Genomic DNA, 19,138 nt, shown 5'->3' on the forward strand with positions numbered 1-19,138 from the left:
ACAAAGGGAGTGGCGAGGACCACTCGGGAAACTGGCTAAGCGCCAGCATGCTACCGTGATGGACTCTCCAAAGCGAGTCATCGATGTTCGTTGCTGCAGGCTACGCAGCTAACCTTGTGGGTGCGATGTGCACTAGCCCCTCTCTGAAGCAATACCTTCTTGGTGGTTCCGGAGAGACGTAGGGTTTGGCGACCATAGGAATGGTTTAGTGGGTACGAGGAGAGAGTAGTCCTGGATTTTACTTTTGTTGTAGAAGACGGCCTGTCAGACCTACACTACCCTAACCTTCTGTTAGGGTGTCTGTTGAGCAGATTATCCCCCTATGGTTTAGAAGGAAAAAAAAAAAAAAAAAAAGTTGTCCGGAGTTGTGTCCTCCCCGCATGTGCCAAGCATGCGGTAACGCAGTGTGAGGAATCGCGGGCACACCAAAAACGTATTTCGTCGTATCCTCTATACCAGCACAAACCGGACATTCGGGAGAACCCGCCAAAACGTTGTAAATACTGTCGGAAGTAACCATAGTCTGAAAGGACCTGTGTCATGTGGAATGTTACTTCCTCATGGCGCATATTGATCCAACTATCTACCCTCGGAATCAACCGATGGGTCAACTTTCCTTTGGTGGAACTGTCCTATACGCGCTGCCATTTGATCATGGAGGTCATCCTGGCAGTACTGCGTATGCCTCTTGTGCCGCGCATTTCGAAGAACTATATGTTCTCCCTGATAAGGATGCCGATAGGCAACATACCAGTGATGATGCAGAGCACGTCGTGTGACACGATAGCTTTCGGTACTGAGCGCCGTGCCCCACGCCGGGCCATCATCCATTAGTATGGACGGAGTGACACTAGCCAGAAGCTTGCGCTTACTGGCGTACACCACAGAGCTATTGGACATCATCCGGGACAGTACCACTATAGATGTGAAGGCTCTTTTACAGGCCTAATCAACGTGGCTACCGAAGGTAAGCTTATCGTCGATGAGCGCTTCGATAGTGCAATCGAGTGTAGGTGATCACCGCTTGCTGCTCCGATTTCCGGTTGTTCACAACCATCATCTCAGTTATATAGTGAGCCAACTCCAGTTTCCTGGAGTGGAGAATTGAGTAGTAGTCAACTCCGCTTCTTCGATCGGTTCACCGTAGACTTCGAGCGTAATGTCGTCAGCAAACCCGACAATCTCCACTCCCACAACTCTAGCCTCAACACCGCGTCGTACATGACCTTCCATTACACCGGACCCAGGATGGAACCTTTTGGAACTCCTGAGGTTATGTGAAAGCACTTCCGACCCACCTCTGTGTCGTAAACTAGTGCTTGGTTCAGGTGGTAACTTCCGAGAATCTTATACAGGTACCCGGGTATCCCCAGACGTAAGAGCGCATCGGCAAAGGCAGGCCAACTGGCGCTATTAAACGCGTTTCCTACATCCAGAGTCACTACTGCACAGTAGCGAATCCCCTTTCTCTTAAGCTTGAGTGCTTTCCCAGCGGTTTTTGTAACCGACAAGTTAGCGTCTCAGTAGACTTCTCCTTCCTTCGGCGGACCTGTTTTAGAACATTTGAGTGCTGATTTGGTAGCTATGGCTGGTGAAGCAGATCGCTGCATGAGAAACGGAGGATATTTGCCATCTGGAAACTGTACTCGATTCTGAACGTGATCGCTATCGATGCTGGTATTGCTGGTATTTGATTGACTGGGTCGGGCTGACGGCAATGGAGATTTGGTGTACTTCCTAACGATAACTTTGTGCTTATGGTGGGATGATGTAGGGAAACGATTATATAGCTACTCTAATGGTCGCTTTGAAAAGTGGACATCGTGCTTGTCGACCCAATGCGTGCCACAATACTTTAGTGTCCAAGAGCAGTGAATCGCTACTCGTGCTCAAAGACAGTAATTTATAGTTTTAGCTCGGAGTTTCCACGTTTGGGCCTCTGATACCTGCAATTGAGTACTATTCCAAACCCATGGGTGGTAGGTTGCGATTTGTGCTGTTTACGGCTACAGCACCCGCTAGCAAGGGAACACTTGACGACGAGTTGTGATAGCCCACGTCAAGCCGCCGCCATTGGTAATTCCGTAACGGTATTCCGTCGAAGCCACGCCCAAGGTGAAAATTAGCAAGCTTGCTCGCTTCATCGTCCGGTCTATCGGAGTCTATCGGCCGCCAGACCGCGGATCTCATCCACCGAACCGCTACGGCCTGCCAGTTACGCCACTCTTTGACCTTCAGCACAGTTACCCAAACTTTTGCTCAAACAGCATCAAGTTAGGCAAGCAATCATAATACGAACGCTGTTTGCACCATTTCATTGCAGAAATGGAGAATCAATCATCTCACCATACACAAATTCAGCTCACTACTTTCAATCTAGTACTTCACTGATTGCGTCCTATTGCAATGTTTCGTGCAGAATCTGATTACTCGTTCGTGGCAATATTTTCACATTATCGATGTAAAGGGACACCATAATACTCAGCAATTGTCAAGTTTTGTTTCCGAATAGTCTTTCGTTTTGGACCAGTGCCTTACAATAACTTATACCTACCTTCGATAGCCGCATGAAAATGTCTTACATTCATTATGAAAGGTTTCCTTCTTATTTATCGAAAGGTGAACTAACGACGTATTTCAAGCCCGGGGTGGTAACATAATTACGAAGCTCACTTTATTAACACCCCACATTACCTGCAAGTTTTGACGCCCAGGAAGGAAGCCATCCGCTTTCGAGTACACTCTCCGCAAGTTTGTTTAGTTATTGCGAAAAAAATCACCTTCATTTTCTTGCTAATGACTCTCCGTTCGGCTCCATCGTCGTATCCAAGGGAAACCCTGCAGAAGCACTCCATGTACGACCGGAAGGCAGCGGAAATTCCGGGCAGCGCCAAGCGTCGTGGGACAGGTTGGTACTCAACTTGGAGGCAGTCTGTGGGTGGTGGACTTCATAGAAAAGCTAAATCATCAACAGAACAGAGGGAAAGAGAATGAAAGGTAGGCAGCAAACTGTCGGCATATTTCGGTCACGGCTCGTCGAGAAGGCCTAGTGGGCTGTGCTGAGTGCTGCTACATCAAACAAACCACAACCCGCCCGGATGCCTTCCGGGGAGACATGGAAGAAACAGTCAGTTTTCCATTTTCGATAAAAAGATGCTTACTTCACATACATACATACTCGCCCGGTTGCCTACAAGTGGAAAGATTAAATTTGAGGATGGAAAAAAGGGGTAATCGTTGCCGCAAGTGGGAGATTTTTATTATTGCTTTTTCGTTCTCGAGCCAAGGACCAATTATGACAATAAAATGTGAAAGTATCGTTAGGGGCGTATTTTTCAATTCTAGGTTTGTTTTTCAGGGTTTTTACCTGAGGTAAGAAGATCGAACTTTTGGAAATGAGATTTGAGCTCATTTTGTGGTGGTGAATTCCAGCTGTCTCGATCTCATCGAATTCTGCACCATACCGGTGTAATGCGCCACGATCAGCTCAATTCACTCTGTCATTCTATCGACTCACCGTTTACCAAAAGCGTAATATCGATGGCAACGCAAGCCAGCTTTGCGCCAGGTGGAATTGTGAGCCTCAATAGGCCACACTCTAGGTACTATGAGGCCAGTGGTACCATCGCGGTGATATTTGAGCTCTTCCAGGACACCTAGGTGATGTATGGCGGCCCAGCGCGTTCTATAGATCCAGCGTGACAACCACGCAATACCGGATTCCCTGTCATTTTTATAGAGCCTTGGATGGGATACGACTGGGATGATTTTGCTTTCGGCCATTTTGGGATTCTAACAAGTCTGTCCTGAAACAGAATTGTAGCGTCCTCAGTGGTTGAAAGACGTGGATCCCGTAGTGATCAACTTCACCCCGCTGTTCAACTACCCCCCAGATTACAGTACATACACCTCGGCTGCAGCACTAAGCTTCGAGACTCCAAATCACGGTAACGACTGATACGACATCAGCGAATGTGAACAGTTGAAAAACGAGAAGAATGCAGCATGGGCGAGAATGTTGCAACACCGTACGAGGGCGAATGAGGCACGTTATAGACAGGCGTGGATCAGGCAGTACTCAGTCTTCCGGAGGAAGAAGCGCCAGCAAGAAGAACAATATCTGACACACGGAAGTTCCAAGAGAAGCTAAACCGCTCGCACAGAGGTTCAGTGCTACAAGCCGACATGTGCAGAGACAATCACGGGAATCTTCTCACAAGTGAGCGTAAAGTGGTCGAGAGATGGCGGCAATACGATGAGCACCTCAATGGCAACGTTGCAAGCATCGAAGGTGGCGTGGTAACAGATCTAGAAGTACGTTCGCAGGATGAAAGATTTCCGGCCCATGACCTTCAAGAGATTCAAAAGAAGGTTGGTCGGTTGAAAGCAACAAAGCCGCTGGAATAAATCAACTTCCAAGCGAGCTTCTAAAATACGGTGGAGAAGTACCGGTGGAGCACTACACTGGGTCATTAGGAATGGATGGAAGGTATTGTGTGTCCCATCTACAAAAAGGCGACAAGTTGGATTGCGGGAACTACCGCGCGATCACATTACTGAGCGCTGCCTACAAGATACTCTCTCAAATGTTATGCCGCCGGCAATCACCGACTGCAAGAGAGTTCGTGGGGCAATATCAGGCTGGATTCATGGATGAACGCGCTACAACGGATCAGATGTTTGCCATCCGCCAGGTATTGCAGAAATGCCGTGAATACAACGTGCGCACACATTACTTGTTCTTCGATTTCAAATCGGCGTATGATACAATCGATCGAGGCCGGCTATGGTAGATTATGCACGAATACGAGTTCCCGCAAAAACTTATACGATTGATCAAGACAACGAAGGTTCGATGTGCGTAGTTCGAGTATCAGGGACACTTTCGAGTCCCTTCGAATCTCGCAGAGGTGGTCTTTCGTGCTTGCTGTTTTACATCGCCTTAGAAGGTGTAGTAAGGAGAGCAGAACGGTTTTCACGAAGTCCGTTCAGCTTCTTGGTTACGCTGATGATATTGACATTATAGCTTGCAAATTTGAGACGATGGTGAAAACGTACATCCGACTAAAGAATGAGACCAGGCGAATCGGATTAGTCATTTATGTTTCGAAAACAAAGTACATGATGGCAAAGGGCTCCAGGGAAAAAATCACCGCACCCGCCACCCCAAATTTCTATCGACGGTGATGAATTCGAGGCGATTGAAGAATTTGTGTAACTTGGACGCACTGGTGATCACCGACAACGACAGCAGCAGAGATATTCAAACAGTGATGGAAAACAGTGAGGAATGCAGCTGAGTAGACACAAACGCAGAGCTATCCTACTCGTGAACAACAGAAGCCAGAATATATTCGCACTTCCTTCACTCGCGAGCTAACGAAGCTGGTCGCACTCGTGATTGATTCGCGAAGCAGCTCTGAACATTTTTCAATTTTGTGAAAAAAACGAATTTACACGACCGACAGATTAACTTTTCAGGAACAATAAAGCACAAAACACTACTGTCTGATGGATAATTACTTGTTATGCTATTAAAATCGCACTAAAATGCAATTCCCGCATTCCACTTGTTCTTCGCGAATAAAAATTCATGAGTGTTTTTGTTTTTGTTTTGCTTCATACTCGTGAAGCAAGTGGGTGCGAATAAACTCACACACGGCTTACTCTCGGCACCGTGAGTAAACCGTTTGTTGCTTTTACACTCGCGAGTTGATTCACGATGAGGGTGTTTCCATCTCTGTATTCAAAGACACAATATGGCAGGAAATCGAGCCTTCTTGGACTCCACAGAACTTTTCGATCGAACCAGTGTTGGTAAAAACTCAAATTTTCAAATCTCATGGTTGAGTTGTTTCATGCGCGATTCTTGACTCGCCAAACTCACCGCCAAAAAAATCATGCACGAGTTAACTCGTGATTTCACTCATTGCTCTATTTCTTGGTATTGTTATTATTTACATTGAAGTTTTTAGGATTACATGACAGAACAAAAGTATATCAAGCGTACAGCAACATTGAATGTCGATCAAATAGAGTTGAATTCATTTTACAAGCAAATGAGATTTCGGCGCTTGGCTCGTGAGAGCGAGATTTTGCATGAAAAACTCGCGCGTGAGAAAATGATTTAGAATCGCGCGCGAGTTTGCTCACGCAGGAGCGGTTCATGAGTGCGCTTTGGGTGGACCCTTTGCAGAGTGCGGAACTGTAGGCGCACAACCATGGATCGAGTTGAATGGAGACGTAGGAGTCATGCAGCAGAGGATACTCTGGCCTTAGTCTGGCTTTGGAGTGATGTTTGGGCAGTTTTATGAGAGTTTGCAAGACATAAGTATGTAGACGTTTCGAGGTATTCGTGGATGTGAACGTTTCGAGAGCTTTCATGGTGGTTTCAGGAGGCTGCAGCAGAATTTAAGAAAATTCTCAGGGAGTTTTATGAGGGGTTTTAGCGGATTTACCGGAATTTCAGGATACTTCAGTAGATTTTAAGGAAAGTCTACTGGGACATCACGGGGGTTTGCAGGGTGATTCAGAGATTTCAGGGGCAGGTCCAACTTTCATTTGTAATACAGCGAAATTTCACAAGTTCCAATTGCATATTCGTTGACCTGAAGGAGTGAAAAATTACCGAATTAACTGCCTGACCAAACACAGTTGCAATAAGCTGTGTGAATAAAAGCATTATTCACTTTTTTGCCAGATCTAAATTTTACCGTTTTCTGATTGCTCCTGATTAGAAACCCATTAATTTGTAGTTTTGACACTCGTCATGGGGGTCTCCAGTTAGCCTAGTGGTTGAGGCTATAGATCGCCAATCCGAAGACGGCAGGTTCGATTCCCGTTCCGCTCGATAAAATTTTCTCGACTCCCTGGGCATAGCGTATCATTGTACTTGCCTCACAATATACGAATCCATGCAATGGCAGGCAAAGAAAGCCCTTCAATTAATAACTGTGGAAGTGCACAAAGAACACTAAGTTGAAGAGAGGCAGGCCTAGTTCTAATGGGAACGTCGAGTCATTAAGAAAAAGAACACTCGTCGTCGTTCTGAAAGAGAATAGAAGGATTGATTTAAATTTTGAAAAATCACAAAAAATTGAGGCTCCAAAATTGTCTAAATGCACGATATCAAAAAAAAAAAAGGAAAAGAAAAATGTACTATGGAGCTATAGGAATTGAGCTGCTACCATTAAGGACAAGGTATTTGGAGTACATAGCTCAAAATTTCTGGAGCACCTTTTTTTAGAACCGTTGAACGGATTTGGATGAAAATGCATCACGCTAATTGTTCAGTGGTTGTCAACAGCGTGACGCATTTTAATCCAAAATCTGTTCAACGGTTCTAAAAAAACGGTGCTCTAGAAATGTTGAGCAATGTACGCCAAATACCTTGTCCTTAACACTTCACAAAGATCCGTCAAGCCTTTTTTCCAAAACTATGCTTTTACGATTTGATGTTTTTTTTTATTGAACGCCAAGAATCTAACCGACTTTATTTCATGATTGCATTTAGCGTCATGGCGCCTTGTCGAAAGTATTTCACAACGATAACGTGATTCTTTTCAACTACTGGGGATAATGAAAAATCACCCTAGACGTGAGAACGAAAACAAATTGTCTCAAGATACAACCTTGGTATCTTTACATAAGTTGCAGCAAATGTGATTCTGAATAACTTTGTACAAAAACTCTAAGTTTGTAGCTCTACTTATTTTTTAAAATATGTTAAGTGGTTTGACCGGCAGTCCCTTTTTCAATTTTGATTTTACAACAATCGACAACTGTGAAATGTAATAGTAAGGTTTTTTTTTTAATTTTATATCAAGGCTCTTATCCTCTTCCATAACGGAGAGAGTCAAAACTAGTGAGGTTGCGGCTGCAGCGGCGCCAAAAGATAACATGAAATAGGTTCCTCATAATAGAATTTACTCCAATAATGGCTTATTACTAAATGCAGGTTCCAATGTTTTGCGACATTTGCACACATTTAGACTCGGCCGAAATTCATTATCATCACAGTCGAATTTCGCACACGACTTCGCAGCGGCTGGCATACACAAGTTCCGTTGAGTTCGTAACAGAGGCGTCAGATACACAACAGGTAAACAAAATATGCTTGATTAGTGTGAAATTTCGCTGGAAAATGATGATTCAGTGGATTCTCAAATTATCACAGTAGTCTAAACATTGATGAGAAACCCAATATATACTGCCCATGATCGCATAGTCGACGTAACCACCATTGACATTGTCAGCATTCACAAGCTTATATCTATCACAAGTGCATATTTGTGACCAGTTTTATTCAATAGAGCACAAGATCTAATCACTAGCTAGTTGTCAACGATATGAAAAATCTTTAACTTGCCATTATTCATTGTTAAAATTTCAAAAGGTTGTTGCAAATTACAGTGGCGCTTACGTCAACTATGTGAATATGGGCAGTATAGTTTCACATTTTATTTTTGTAATTCAGATTTAAGGAAACTGCAAATTTTATAGTACAAACTTTTCAATATAGTTTTTGTATTCGACACAGATCACTCAACGGTGTGACGCACTGTAACTTACCTGTCGTCCTTGAGCAGACCTGGGGGAAAACAAGGACCAGCAGAAGCCATCCAGCAGCAGCAAAATTGGATCCTGATCAGGAACAAACAAATAACCATCAGAGCCGTGCGTCGGCAGAACGGCATACCGACGATGTTGGGCAATTTCAGAGAGCGAAACGGATGGAGACAAATGGTACGGTGGGGACGGCTTCGGAACGAAAATGAAAAACCAATTTTACGCTTCCTTATATACGTCGTTTGAGATGTCTCAGTTCTCTGTTCGTATATTTTTTGCTGTGTTGTTTCCATTCCTTTTTGTTTTTAGTTTAGTGGTACAATTTTTCATTCTGGTTTTGTTTTCTTTTGAACATAGGTAATACATTCATTTTAGTAGATATACAGTGTTGGTTTTCGTCAAAGTGTTTCTTGGGTGTCGAGGTGTTCTGTATATATATATATTGAGTTGGTAGTAATTACTTTGAAGATATATTTACTTCTAACATTGGTTGTGTTGTATGTCTGCCGGTTACATGTCAGATTCTTGTTCCGAAGAAATTGATGATGTTCCATTTTTACCCCAAATTCACTAGATGACTTAACCTTTTTGTTCGTTATATGTAGCTTTGCTGACTCGGAACATCTTGTTTAACGGTGTGTACGTGTATTTACATAATCCTTAATAAACGTTTAACAATTCGTTAAAATTCAATCCCTAGAAAATAATGTACATTTTGATTTTGTATTCCTTTTTGATTGGGTTTATTCTCTGTAATGTGCGAACGTGGATGGTCGTCTTCGCCTCCGAATATGCATTTCTCGTTAGGGAGCAAAGATGATAAAATGGGATGTAGATTTTGGGTTCGATAGTGAGTGTGCGGTTCGGCATTTCCCAATCAGTCATTGCAGTATAATACCCAATTTTAAACAAAAACTTTAAGTTTACGCAAAGTGACAGAATAAAAACTTGGTGGAGCTAATTATACCATTTTAAAAATGATAGGCTGGTTGAGCAATATAAATTACAAAAATAATATAATTTAATGAGAATAATCACCAATCTACTATCTGCCCAAATTGTGAAACGCTGTCCTGATTCAATAACATAACAATGCCAACGAAATGGACGATTAAACGAGCGCTTACAGGGGGATGATATCGGTCAAGTTGTACTGGAGATGAAAAATGATACATAAATCATGACTTTTGGGTTTCCATTCTGCTCGCTTTATCTCCACCGGAGGCGCTTCATTATTCTCACGGCAGTCCTTCCTAATCGGATGCCAGTCGAAAATTTCGCTGATTGTGACCATCTGCACGGGACCGCTGCTGGCTGACTGGTTGGTTGATGGCGCGGCGGACATCGGCCAGCAATCAGTGAATCAGAGTGACTTGCTGCCAGCGAAATAATTAATCTTGATGGTTGCGCCTTTTTCGGAGTGATTGATATATTGTCGCTGGGCTTGGATGCGGGTTCGGCCGGCAACATTACGTATAGGATATGTGCAGTTGAATCCAGCAGATGACACAATAGAAGACAAGTACCGAAATAGCCCTCTCTGTGTGGGATCCATTGTGCTGGACTGCAGCTGGAGTCTCACCTAAATTTTTCAAATAAAATTTTCATTAGCAAACCTTAACCGAGCTCTCTTGCTGCTGAAAATGGATGAGAAATAGAAACTCGTGTTGAATGCGTGAAGAGGACACCCGAGCAAGAAACAAACACTACATTGTAAAGCAATTCGAATTTTGATAAATATGGTAGCTTTGGCCGTTTCATGATAGATAAGTGAAATTGCTGACGGGCTTAGTGCTCTTCCGTATTTCATAAAACCATAAACGTTCCACTGCTACGTTGTTCTTTTTGTTCTACCTTGTTATGTTGTCTAACATCAAAGTTTTCCTTGTGCCAAAAAAAAGGAACCTATCCGAGCAGGAGAAAATAGCTGCAGATTACCTACTATTCAGGTATGCAAAACACAATACCTACAACCTGAACGAGGTATTATGAAGCCCAGCATAAGAGGTAAAATATCTCAAATAATAACTGGTGTGTATTCTAAGAATACCACGTGAATAATGACATCAGGAATTGCAGTACCTCAATAATAACCGACGATTTTCCTATGCAAATGGTGATTTTTTCCATAATTGCATAAAACCTCAGTCCTCAATACCTCGTTGAAATATTTTTTTTTGTGACGTCTCAATACCTTCACAATACTAAAACAGGCTATTTCCAATACCGGGATAACCGACCAATACCTCGTTTTGGTATGATACCTGACTTTGTTGTGCTGCAGTTATGTGCCAGTTATTCGTTCCTGCTCGGGTACTGATTAACGCGAACCTGTGCTGCTGCCACCAGAAGTGTAACCATTGGTTCCAATTCGTGGCTTGTTGGCTCCACCACAAGCTTTCTTACATCCTTAAGATGTAACTGGTCAGTAGGCCAATGTGTTCACGTTAATTAAGTGTTCGAACAGCCTTGCCTTCTTGATGCTTGATGGGTTACAACTCGTAGCAGTAAGTCTACACCGAATAAAGCTTTGCCTCCACTGCACAATGGTCCACGAAACAGATTTACGAGGAGAGATGCATTCAGCGCCTTCAAATGATTTTCTAGATTAAGGCGAAACTGGAAGCATTTCTTCATTTTTTTGGTTTTTGATTTTTCATTAAATAACGAAGCAATATTTTTAAAATCGGTTTTCGTACACATGTAGAGTATGGATCAAGGTATCTGCTGATTTTTTTGTGGTGGAAAATGTTTTTCGTTTTTGCAGAAACGATTTTTTTGTGAAATTTTGTTCAAAAATGGTTTCTGCAAAAACGAAAAATATTTTCCACCATTAAAAAAAAATCAGAAGATACCTTGATCCATACTCTACATGTGTACGAAAACCGATTTTAAAAATATTGCTTCGTTATTTAATAAAAAATCAAAAAAACAATAAGTAAGGAAATGCTTCCAGTTTCGCCTTAATATGGTCTTCTACATAGTTGTTCCTAAAAATAAGGCCCTCTTTTCGATATACTTGAAAATTAGGGTGGTCCATATTTTCAAAGAAATTGGGAACCAAACTTTTTTATTTGCCAGAATAACTATATACATTCTTCAGGAAAGAAGACGCGTCGTTTCGTGCGCTGAGATGGTAGTTATCTCTTTTAGTTCAAAAGTTACAGGCATTTTTCTTAAAAAATCATAGTTTTTTTTAAAGGTGTTATGACGGGTTGGGGTAAACATAAAAAAATATCTTTTGCCCGCATTCAAAAGAAGAAATGTTGTTATAAAACATATAAAAAATAGAGGGGTGTTATTTTTGTAACTCAAGTGAAAAATACTTGAAAAGTGCATATTTTATCTAGAAAATCATCAATATCTTTTGAACGGAATGACGTAGAAACATTCTCAGCGCATGTGCGTTTTTTAAAGCTCTAAAAAGGGTTCTTAGACAACTTTGATGAGAAATTTGAAACAAAAGAGATAAAGCGGTTAAACTGTTTTGACCAAATTTGGAGCATTTTCCCATAGTTTTATAGGGTGACGCTAAAACAAATCTTTTTATTGCTTTATCTTTTTTGTTTCAAATTTCTCGTCAAAGTCGCCCAAGAACCACTTTTAGTGCTTTTAAAAATGCGCAAAAAACGTGCGCTGAGAATGTTGCTACGTCATTCCGTTCAAAAAATATTGATGATTTTCTAGAAAAAATGGGAACTTTTCAAGTATTTTTCACTTGAGTTACAAAAATAACACCTCTCTATTTTTTATAACAACATTTCTTCTTTTGAATGCGGGCAAAAGATATTTTTTATGTTTGCTCCAACCCATCATAAGCCCTTTTTAAAAAACTATGATTTTTTTTAAGAAAAACGCCTGTAACATTTGAACCAAAAGATATAACGACCATCTCAGCGTACGAAACGAACGCGTCTTCAAAAGCTCTACAAGTGTTTCTTGAGCGACTTTGATGAAAAATCGAAACTGAAAATGTTAACGCCAGAAAACCGGTTTTTCTTGAACCACCCCAAGCTTATTTAGAAAAATACCTCTAGATCGGTCAATTTTAAAGCTACATAAAAAGTGTCTTCAGCAAACTTGCTCAAAATTGATAGATCTACAACTTTCCCGAAAAATGTATATAGTTATTCTGGCAAATAAAAAAGTTTGGTTACCAACTTCTTTGAAAATATTGACTACCCTAATTTTCATGCACATTTTAAAAAGGGCCTTATTATTAGGGACAACTTTGTAGAAGATCATATTTGCCTAAACTCATTTGAAGGTGTTGAATGCATCTTTCCTCGTAAATCTGGTTCGTGGACCGCTGTGCACTGGTCTCGGTCTTAAGCCATACACTGTCAGTCAACCGCATGAAACCAAGGTGTGGCCCTTAGTTCATACGACGCTGCCAGATGCCGTTCTCCAGTTTACCACAGAATATTGTTCGCAGCACGATTCATGACCGTTTGAAGAAACCTGATGAATCAGAGCATTGTACAACGCGAGTCTTGTCTTCGTTTGTAGTTTACGGGAGTATAGCTAGTTTCACAGACCGAAAACGGCTCGATTCGCAGCCGCCCGTCGTCAAAGCACACACAGATGAAAGGCTTCGACAGGCTACTTCACCGGGGTCGCACTGCCAATATCGCGTTGAAGGGGCTACCACCTTATGCATAACTGACGCTATGCAGCGTTCCTTATTCAGCCGCTGAATGCCAGAGCTGACGCTGCTTGAGCTTCACCTCCTTGCTGGACAGACGCTTGGCACGCACCTTCTCAATCTAGTTGAAGTCAGAACTACAACAGTTACCAAGCCTCACTACCACCTAAACATACAACTTTTAGCTAGCGGTGTTTGTCATCGTTTGTCATCGAGCATGAAGTAGGAACTTATGGGGACCAATGCTATGTTAGAGACCCTAGGTTGTCGACTCCCCATTTTGCAGCCCAACTTAGTTACAGATTGTTAAAAATACGGTAAAAAGAAAATGAAAGCTTCAAAATATCACTCACATAACCTAATTATTAACTCAAGCACTAGAAACAAATGGGTTTTTCAATAAAATTTCTTTATTTATTTTCAAAGTATTTTTTTCTAAAACGTTCTGAGATTCATCCGTTTCTTGCTCGGGTGCCTATCAATGCTTCCACCGTCCGAAACCCACTGGATTTTGGCTTTCGTGAATCACGAAATTGCATTAGAGCCCAGCCTAGGGAGGTACTTCCTGAGTGCGTATTTGTGTGTGTGTGAGTGTATGTGTGAAAATAACACTAATAGATACAAGTTCACCTACCGTTCAGCACTTGGATCTGTGCGGATGTCGTCTGCTTGTCGGCCACGGTGCAAGTGTAGAGCCCGCTGTGAGCTCGCTCCGCCTGTATTATGGACAGCCTGCTGTTGAACCATTGTTTCGAAAGGCTGCAAATGATTTGAGTATTTCAATTTAGCCAGCCGGCAGGAGGGACAATAGATTTGTGAATTGAATTATCGTAATAGTGTTTGCAGTTTTGGGCCTACCGAAATTGCTATCATCGTTGCTTGCGTTTGTCGGTTGTGCAATGGATATCGTGCCATGTGATTCTATGGAGCCAGGAATCCGCAAATCTGAACACAGGAGACTAGCCGAACAGATGAATACGGTGAGGTTGCCAGGCAATAAATTTGTTTCGTTACTTTTATGATACTGTGTAGCGTTTGGAGTGAATTTGATTGTCGCTGCTGATACCAGGGACGTAAAATGTTCCGAGTTATTCACTGTAACACAATACAGTGTCAAACCCAGGAACAAGCTCTTACGCTCTTACTCTTCGTTTTGTTCACAATAATGCTGCAATCGTACGGTTTAAATACGATTTCGCTTTAGGAGTAAGGCCATTTGGGCAAGAGGCGCACTTTTGGGCACTTTCCGCTACAATTCAGTTATTTTTTTAGAATTCATACTTGCAATATTTTTTTATCTTTTCCACAATCAAAGAAGTAGTCTATGAACTTCATAAGGATACCTAATGAACATTTATTGTACCGTAAACCGGGGTCAAATTGATCAGCGGGGTGAAATTGATCATTCGGGTACTACATAGTAATTCCATACTAGGAACTCTTAAGCGTCGTAATGATCTTAAACTTTTTACGTTATCTGATTCGTAGATGTCTAGAGATAAGTTTAGAATATTATTTTTTAGAAAAAAATCAGTTTTGCCTTATTTTTTTAGGAATTTGTACTGTATTACTCATTTAGGTGAAATCGTGACTACTAAACAATCGTTTGCTAATAGGACTTCCCGTAAATTCTCTGTTTTAACATTTTTGTGGAGCCTTGGTTGGAAAGTTATGTAGCTAATAAGAACCTGAAATAGTTATAAAAAAGTTCATTTTATGTTGAAATAGTCATTTATTGTGACAGAAATAACTTATTTCAAATGAAATTGCCTACCTGTAGGCGTTTAAGGGGATATTTCAAAATTTAATTTTGCATTTAATGTAATAAATTCACTAGTTGTAAGATTTTAATCACGTTATTCGGTTTTAGAAGGGCGAAATTGAGGGGACAAGGAAATTTTGCTTTCCAACCGATGCTTAATTGTATACTGATCAATTTCGCCCCAAACTGGCATTTTCAATTTTTTGATATTTTGAGTTATTTAACTTAAAGTTTAAATTTGTTGAACAAAATTCTGCCACGTGGTTCTATGGAGATCCACTGGGTACTGATTTTACAGAAATTCTTTTGGCAATATTTGGAATTCCACTAATGTTATCCACAGAAGTTGTTTTAAAGTGATCAATTTGACCCCGGATTACGGTACTTGCTATGTCTTTATTTTTTTAATAAAAAAAACTTGTGAAAAGATAAATATTCAGTAGGTTAAGCTTTTTTGGGGTGTTTCAAGGAATTTTAGAGGAATTCAGAGAGGTTTCAGGAGTTTCAATGAGTTATGGGGATTTCAGACGGGCTTCAGGGGTTTTTTGAGAGATTCAGGAAGTTTCTCGAGACTTCATGGGAATTCAAGGGGTTTATTGGAGTGTCAAGCGTCAAAAAAACGTTTTTGGAAGTATTCATGGGAATTCAGGGGTGCTGCAGGGGGTGTGGGGTGGCCTTACAGAAAGGTTCCTGGGAATATCCGGGGAAGTTTCAGGAGTTTTAAGGCGGTTTAAGGGGTTTTTAACAGAACTGTAAGAGATAACTAATTTCGATGGTAGATTCCACGACCTGTACTCAAGCAAGTTCTTCGAAACCCTCAATATGTCTATGAACTCGTGATTTAAAAACATTTATGTAAAAGCCCAAATGTAAATATGTACAGTGAAACATCTCTACAATAAGCCATCGCATCGCTATCCACCGCGGAGCGAACTGTTCGTGCTGCTGTGGTTCGCGATCGTCCGACAGGAACACGAGCGAGAGGTTCGCATCGTTCTGTGCTGCGATGCTTTTGTGTTTCAGTGGTTCACGGCAAATATGTATTTCTGTAATGAAATTAAATTTTGGTAAACTTTTTCGCTGATATGATATACCGTCAAGGCACCATTCACCGTGGGGGCTCCATTCACCGTGTGCCTGCGAATATTTTTTCATTATTTCCATATTACGATTGAATGGTATGACAGTTTCCCTTCAATTTCACCAATACAACGTTGTATTGGTTAAATTGAAGGGAAACCGTCATACCATTCAATCGTAATATGGAAATAATGAAAAAATATTCGCAGGCACACGGTGAATGGAGCCCCCACGGTGAATGGCGCCTTCACGGTATTTGAATTGCAGTTGTCCAATATACCTAAGGCAGGGATGGGAACACTCACTTCCAGAGAGATACACTCACTTGCTGTTTTCTCAGCTCAGACGCGTGCTATCAAGAAACGATGTTTGGACGACTTTTGTCTTGTGGTATTGTCTAAAAGTTTGCCGAATAAAGTAGGGGTCGCACACGCATATTGAAGTCGTGACACAGCTGTGAAAGCGACTCTCCACGAGGTGAATGTAATTTACACAAGGATGGAAATCTAGTGATCATGATAAGATCCCGAATGTGTCGCGGTTGAAGCACATCGCGCGATCATAGCAACAACGATAGAACGTTGTCGTCAAGCATTATAACAAACCACGCTCCGCGAAAATTGAATCGCGAGGCATGTGCGGCCATGATGCGAACGTTATCATGAAGTCGAAATGATAAATACCGAAAATCATTCACTTTTTGTGCATTCTTGTTGCTCTAATATCAAGAAATGCCAATGAATGTATTGTTTTTGATCATGAATTCTGTTTATTGGTCCATAAGAGGTTTAAATCCAGGTTTAAATCGTGATGAATAAAATTTATCGCGACTTGTAACATGATCTGATAACGTGTGATCCCATGATAAAGCGTGCATCAGATGCTTTGATTGCCTATGATCCCATGATACAAGCACGGGGCGAGGGTGTTGGCATCATGCTACTGCCTGAGCAAAGGCAATCTTGGATTGTTCGTATCCTGTATCATTTGTCACTAGAAGTGATTTTCTTCCATCCTTGAATTTACATTCACCTCGTGGAGAGTTGCTTTTGCAGCTCCCTCATGACTTCGGTATGCGTGTGCGACCCCTACTTTATTCGGCAAACTTTTAGACAAAACTACAAGGCAAAAGTCGTCCATACATCGTTTCTTAATAGCACGCATCTGAGCTGAGAAAACAGCAAGTGAGTGTAACTCTCTGCAAGTGAGTGTTTCCATCCCTGACCTAAGGGGGCGTCCGTAAATGACGTAGCTTTTTTAAAGCGAATTTCAATACCCCCCTCCCCCCTCGAAACATTTTGTCACAAGTTTGGATACCCCTCCTATAAATGACGTAGCTTGATAAACAATCCCCCCCCCCCACACAACAAAATTTTCATGTCAATAAGCAAGTAACAAAAAACTCGAAACTTAGTTCTGATTTTAATTTTAACCTGTATGTTTAACGAATACTATGAAAAAACAACAATAGCTATAAAACATTGCCGACTGTGGAGCGCATCTGGTGTGATGGTTCAAGCACGTGGCTATCACGCCGAGGACCAGGGATCGAATCACACTCCCGACAAACTCGCAAAATGTGAGTTCTTCCTGCGGAAGGGAAGTAAAGCGTGGGTCCCGAGATGAAAGAGGGCTAAAAATCTCGTTAATACAGAAAGAAAAAAAAATTTCCGACTGCCAGGTTCAGATCGTCAGCATCAAGACCATAGGTACAACCAATTGGAATATCACCAAAGCTAATGACTCAATAAAACCACCCATCGTTCTGCTTAATGTCGAAAAACAGTGAGTAGATGCTCTCAACACCGACGAACCGACATGCCAGCTAGTGCAAAGGTTCATGAAATTTTCGTCCAAAATTTTAAAATAAAAACCGTTGAAAACTAGCGCCTTCTGTTGATTTTGGTTTAGAACTATTTTGGCCGGAATATTTCGAACACTCTTAAATAATGCCACCCATAGGTGTGCTGGAATGAACAGATTTTTCAAACATGGGATAATGCTGTTTATTTCATAATAAATACCAAAATTTCTCATGATAAACTAAGAAAAGATAGATTCACGAACCATGTTCAAAACAAAACTTTTTAGAAGCGTAAAAGACTCAATAATCTTACAGAATTTCATACTTTGATTGGTTTAAACGTAGAGTGATTGTTTGTATTCTGCGGCGTCGCCGTCGTCGGTGGTCATGCCTTCGTCATAGTGCAGCCACTCTGCTGATTTTATCAGAACACAATTTCACATCTCAATTTTCCGAAAGCACAATTTATTATTAGGCCTAATTCATATAAGTATTGACTTCTGGGAGATTTTCTTTTTTCAAATAAAAGTTGAAATAGTAGTCAGCCCAGTCAGCGTCACTAAAACGGCAGCAGGAGCAGCATCATCGTCGCGACGCTTAATCCGATGGGAATGTAGTGTGCAGATGGTAACAGCCACCAATGTTTGGATTTATTTTCTGGCTGGGACATATAATATAACATCCTTAATTGGCTTCCTAAAATTCTTAAGTATCCCGTAATTGCCGTAATGCTTCATTCTGAGGCAACTCGAAGCTACAGATTGGCAATAACGGCCATCACGTGTTTTTGTTTACACAGCGTTTGATCAAGACGCCGCGACGCCGGCTGTATAAATGTCATGACGGGCTAAACGTCACTTTCAATTTGACACTAGCGATCACTGCAATTTGAATTTACCGTGTAATGTTTTCGGTGAAGTCTCGGAATCGAGTGGCACGTCGGTTTAGTCGGTGCTCTCAATACAGTTCAGTTGTGTTTGTCATAAGGAAGCCAAGACTCAAGTTGATGCGGTTAACACGGACCTGAAGGCCGCCTTCGACGTTATTGATCATCGCATCCTTCTTTGCAAACTTTCTCGCATCGGTGCTTCGGAGCGACTTTTCCGGTGGTTGGAAAGTTACCTAACTAATCGTGTTCTGCGTGTCAAGCTGGATTCTGCCGTTTCTTGTGCATTCAGCAATAAATCAGGCGTTCCGAAAGGTAGTAATCTTGGACCTCTACTTTTTGCGCTGTTCTTCAACGATGTCGTGTTACTGTTGAGATCGGAATACGTTCTCG

The 19,138-nt window shown here is 41.6% G+C and overlaps 2 protein-coding genes across 2 annotated transcripts in view; both read right to left on the reverse strand.

Moving 5' to 3' along the window:
• LOC109404436 (protein PALS1) overlaps positions 1-19,138 on the reverse strand; it is a 462,049-nt gene that overhangs the window by 392,562 nt on the left and 50,349 nt on the right. The window lies entirely within an intron of this gene.
• Positions 8,786-19,138, reverse strand: part of LOC109406888 (uncharacterized) — a 56,047-nt gene continuing 45,694 nt past the window's right edge. Inside the window, exons 5-6 of the mRNA XM_029877043.2 lie at positions 13,848-13,972; positions 8,786-10,150 (exon numbers count right to left, since the gene is read on the reverse strand). Coding sequence (XP_029732903.2) covers positions 10,038-10,150; positions 13,848-13,972 — 238 coding nt within the window. The 3' untranslated portion in view covers positions 8,786-10,037. The remainder of the gene's footprint in view (positions 10,151-13,847; positions 13,973-19,138) is intronic.

The sequence above is a fragment of the Aedes albopictus genome, chromosome 3, assembly GCF_035046485.1.
Source record: "Aedes albopictus strain Foshan chromosome 3, AalbF5, whole genome shotgun sequence".
Lineage (NCBI taxonomy): Eukaryota > Metazoa > Arthropoda > Insecta > Diptera > Culicidae > Aedes > Aedes albopictus.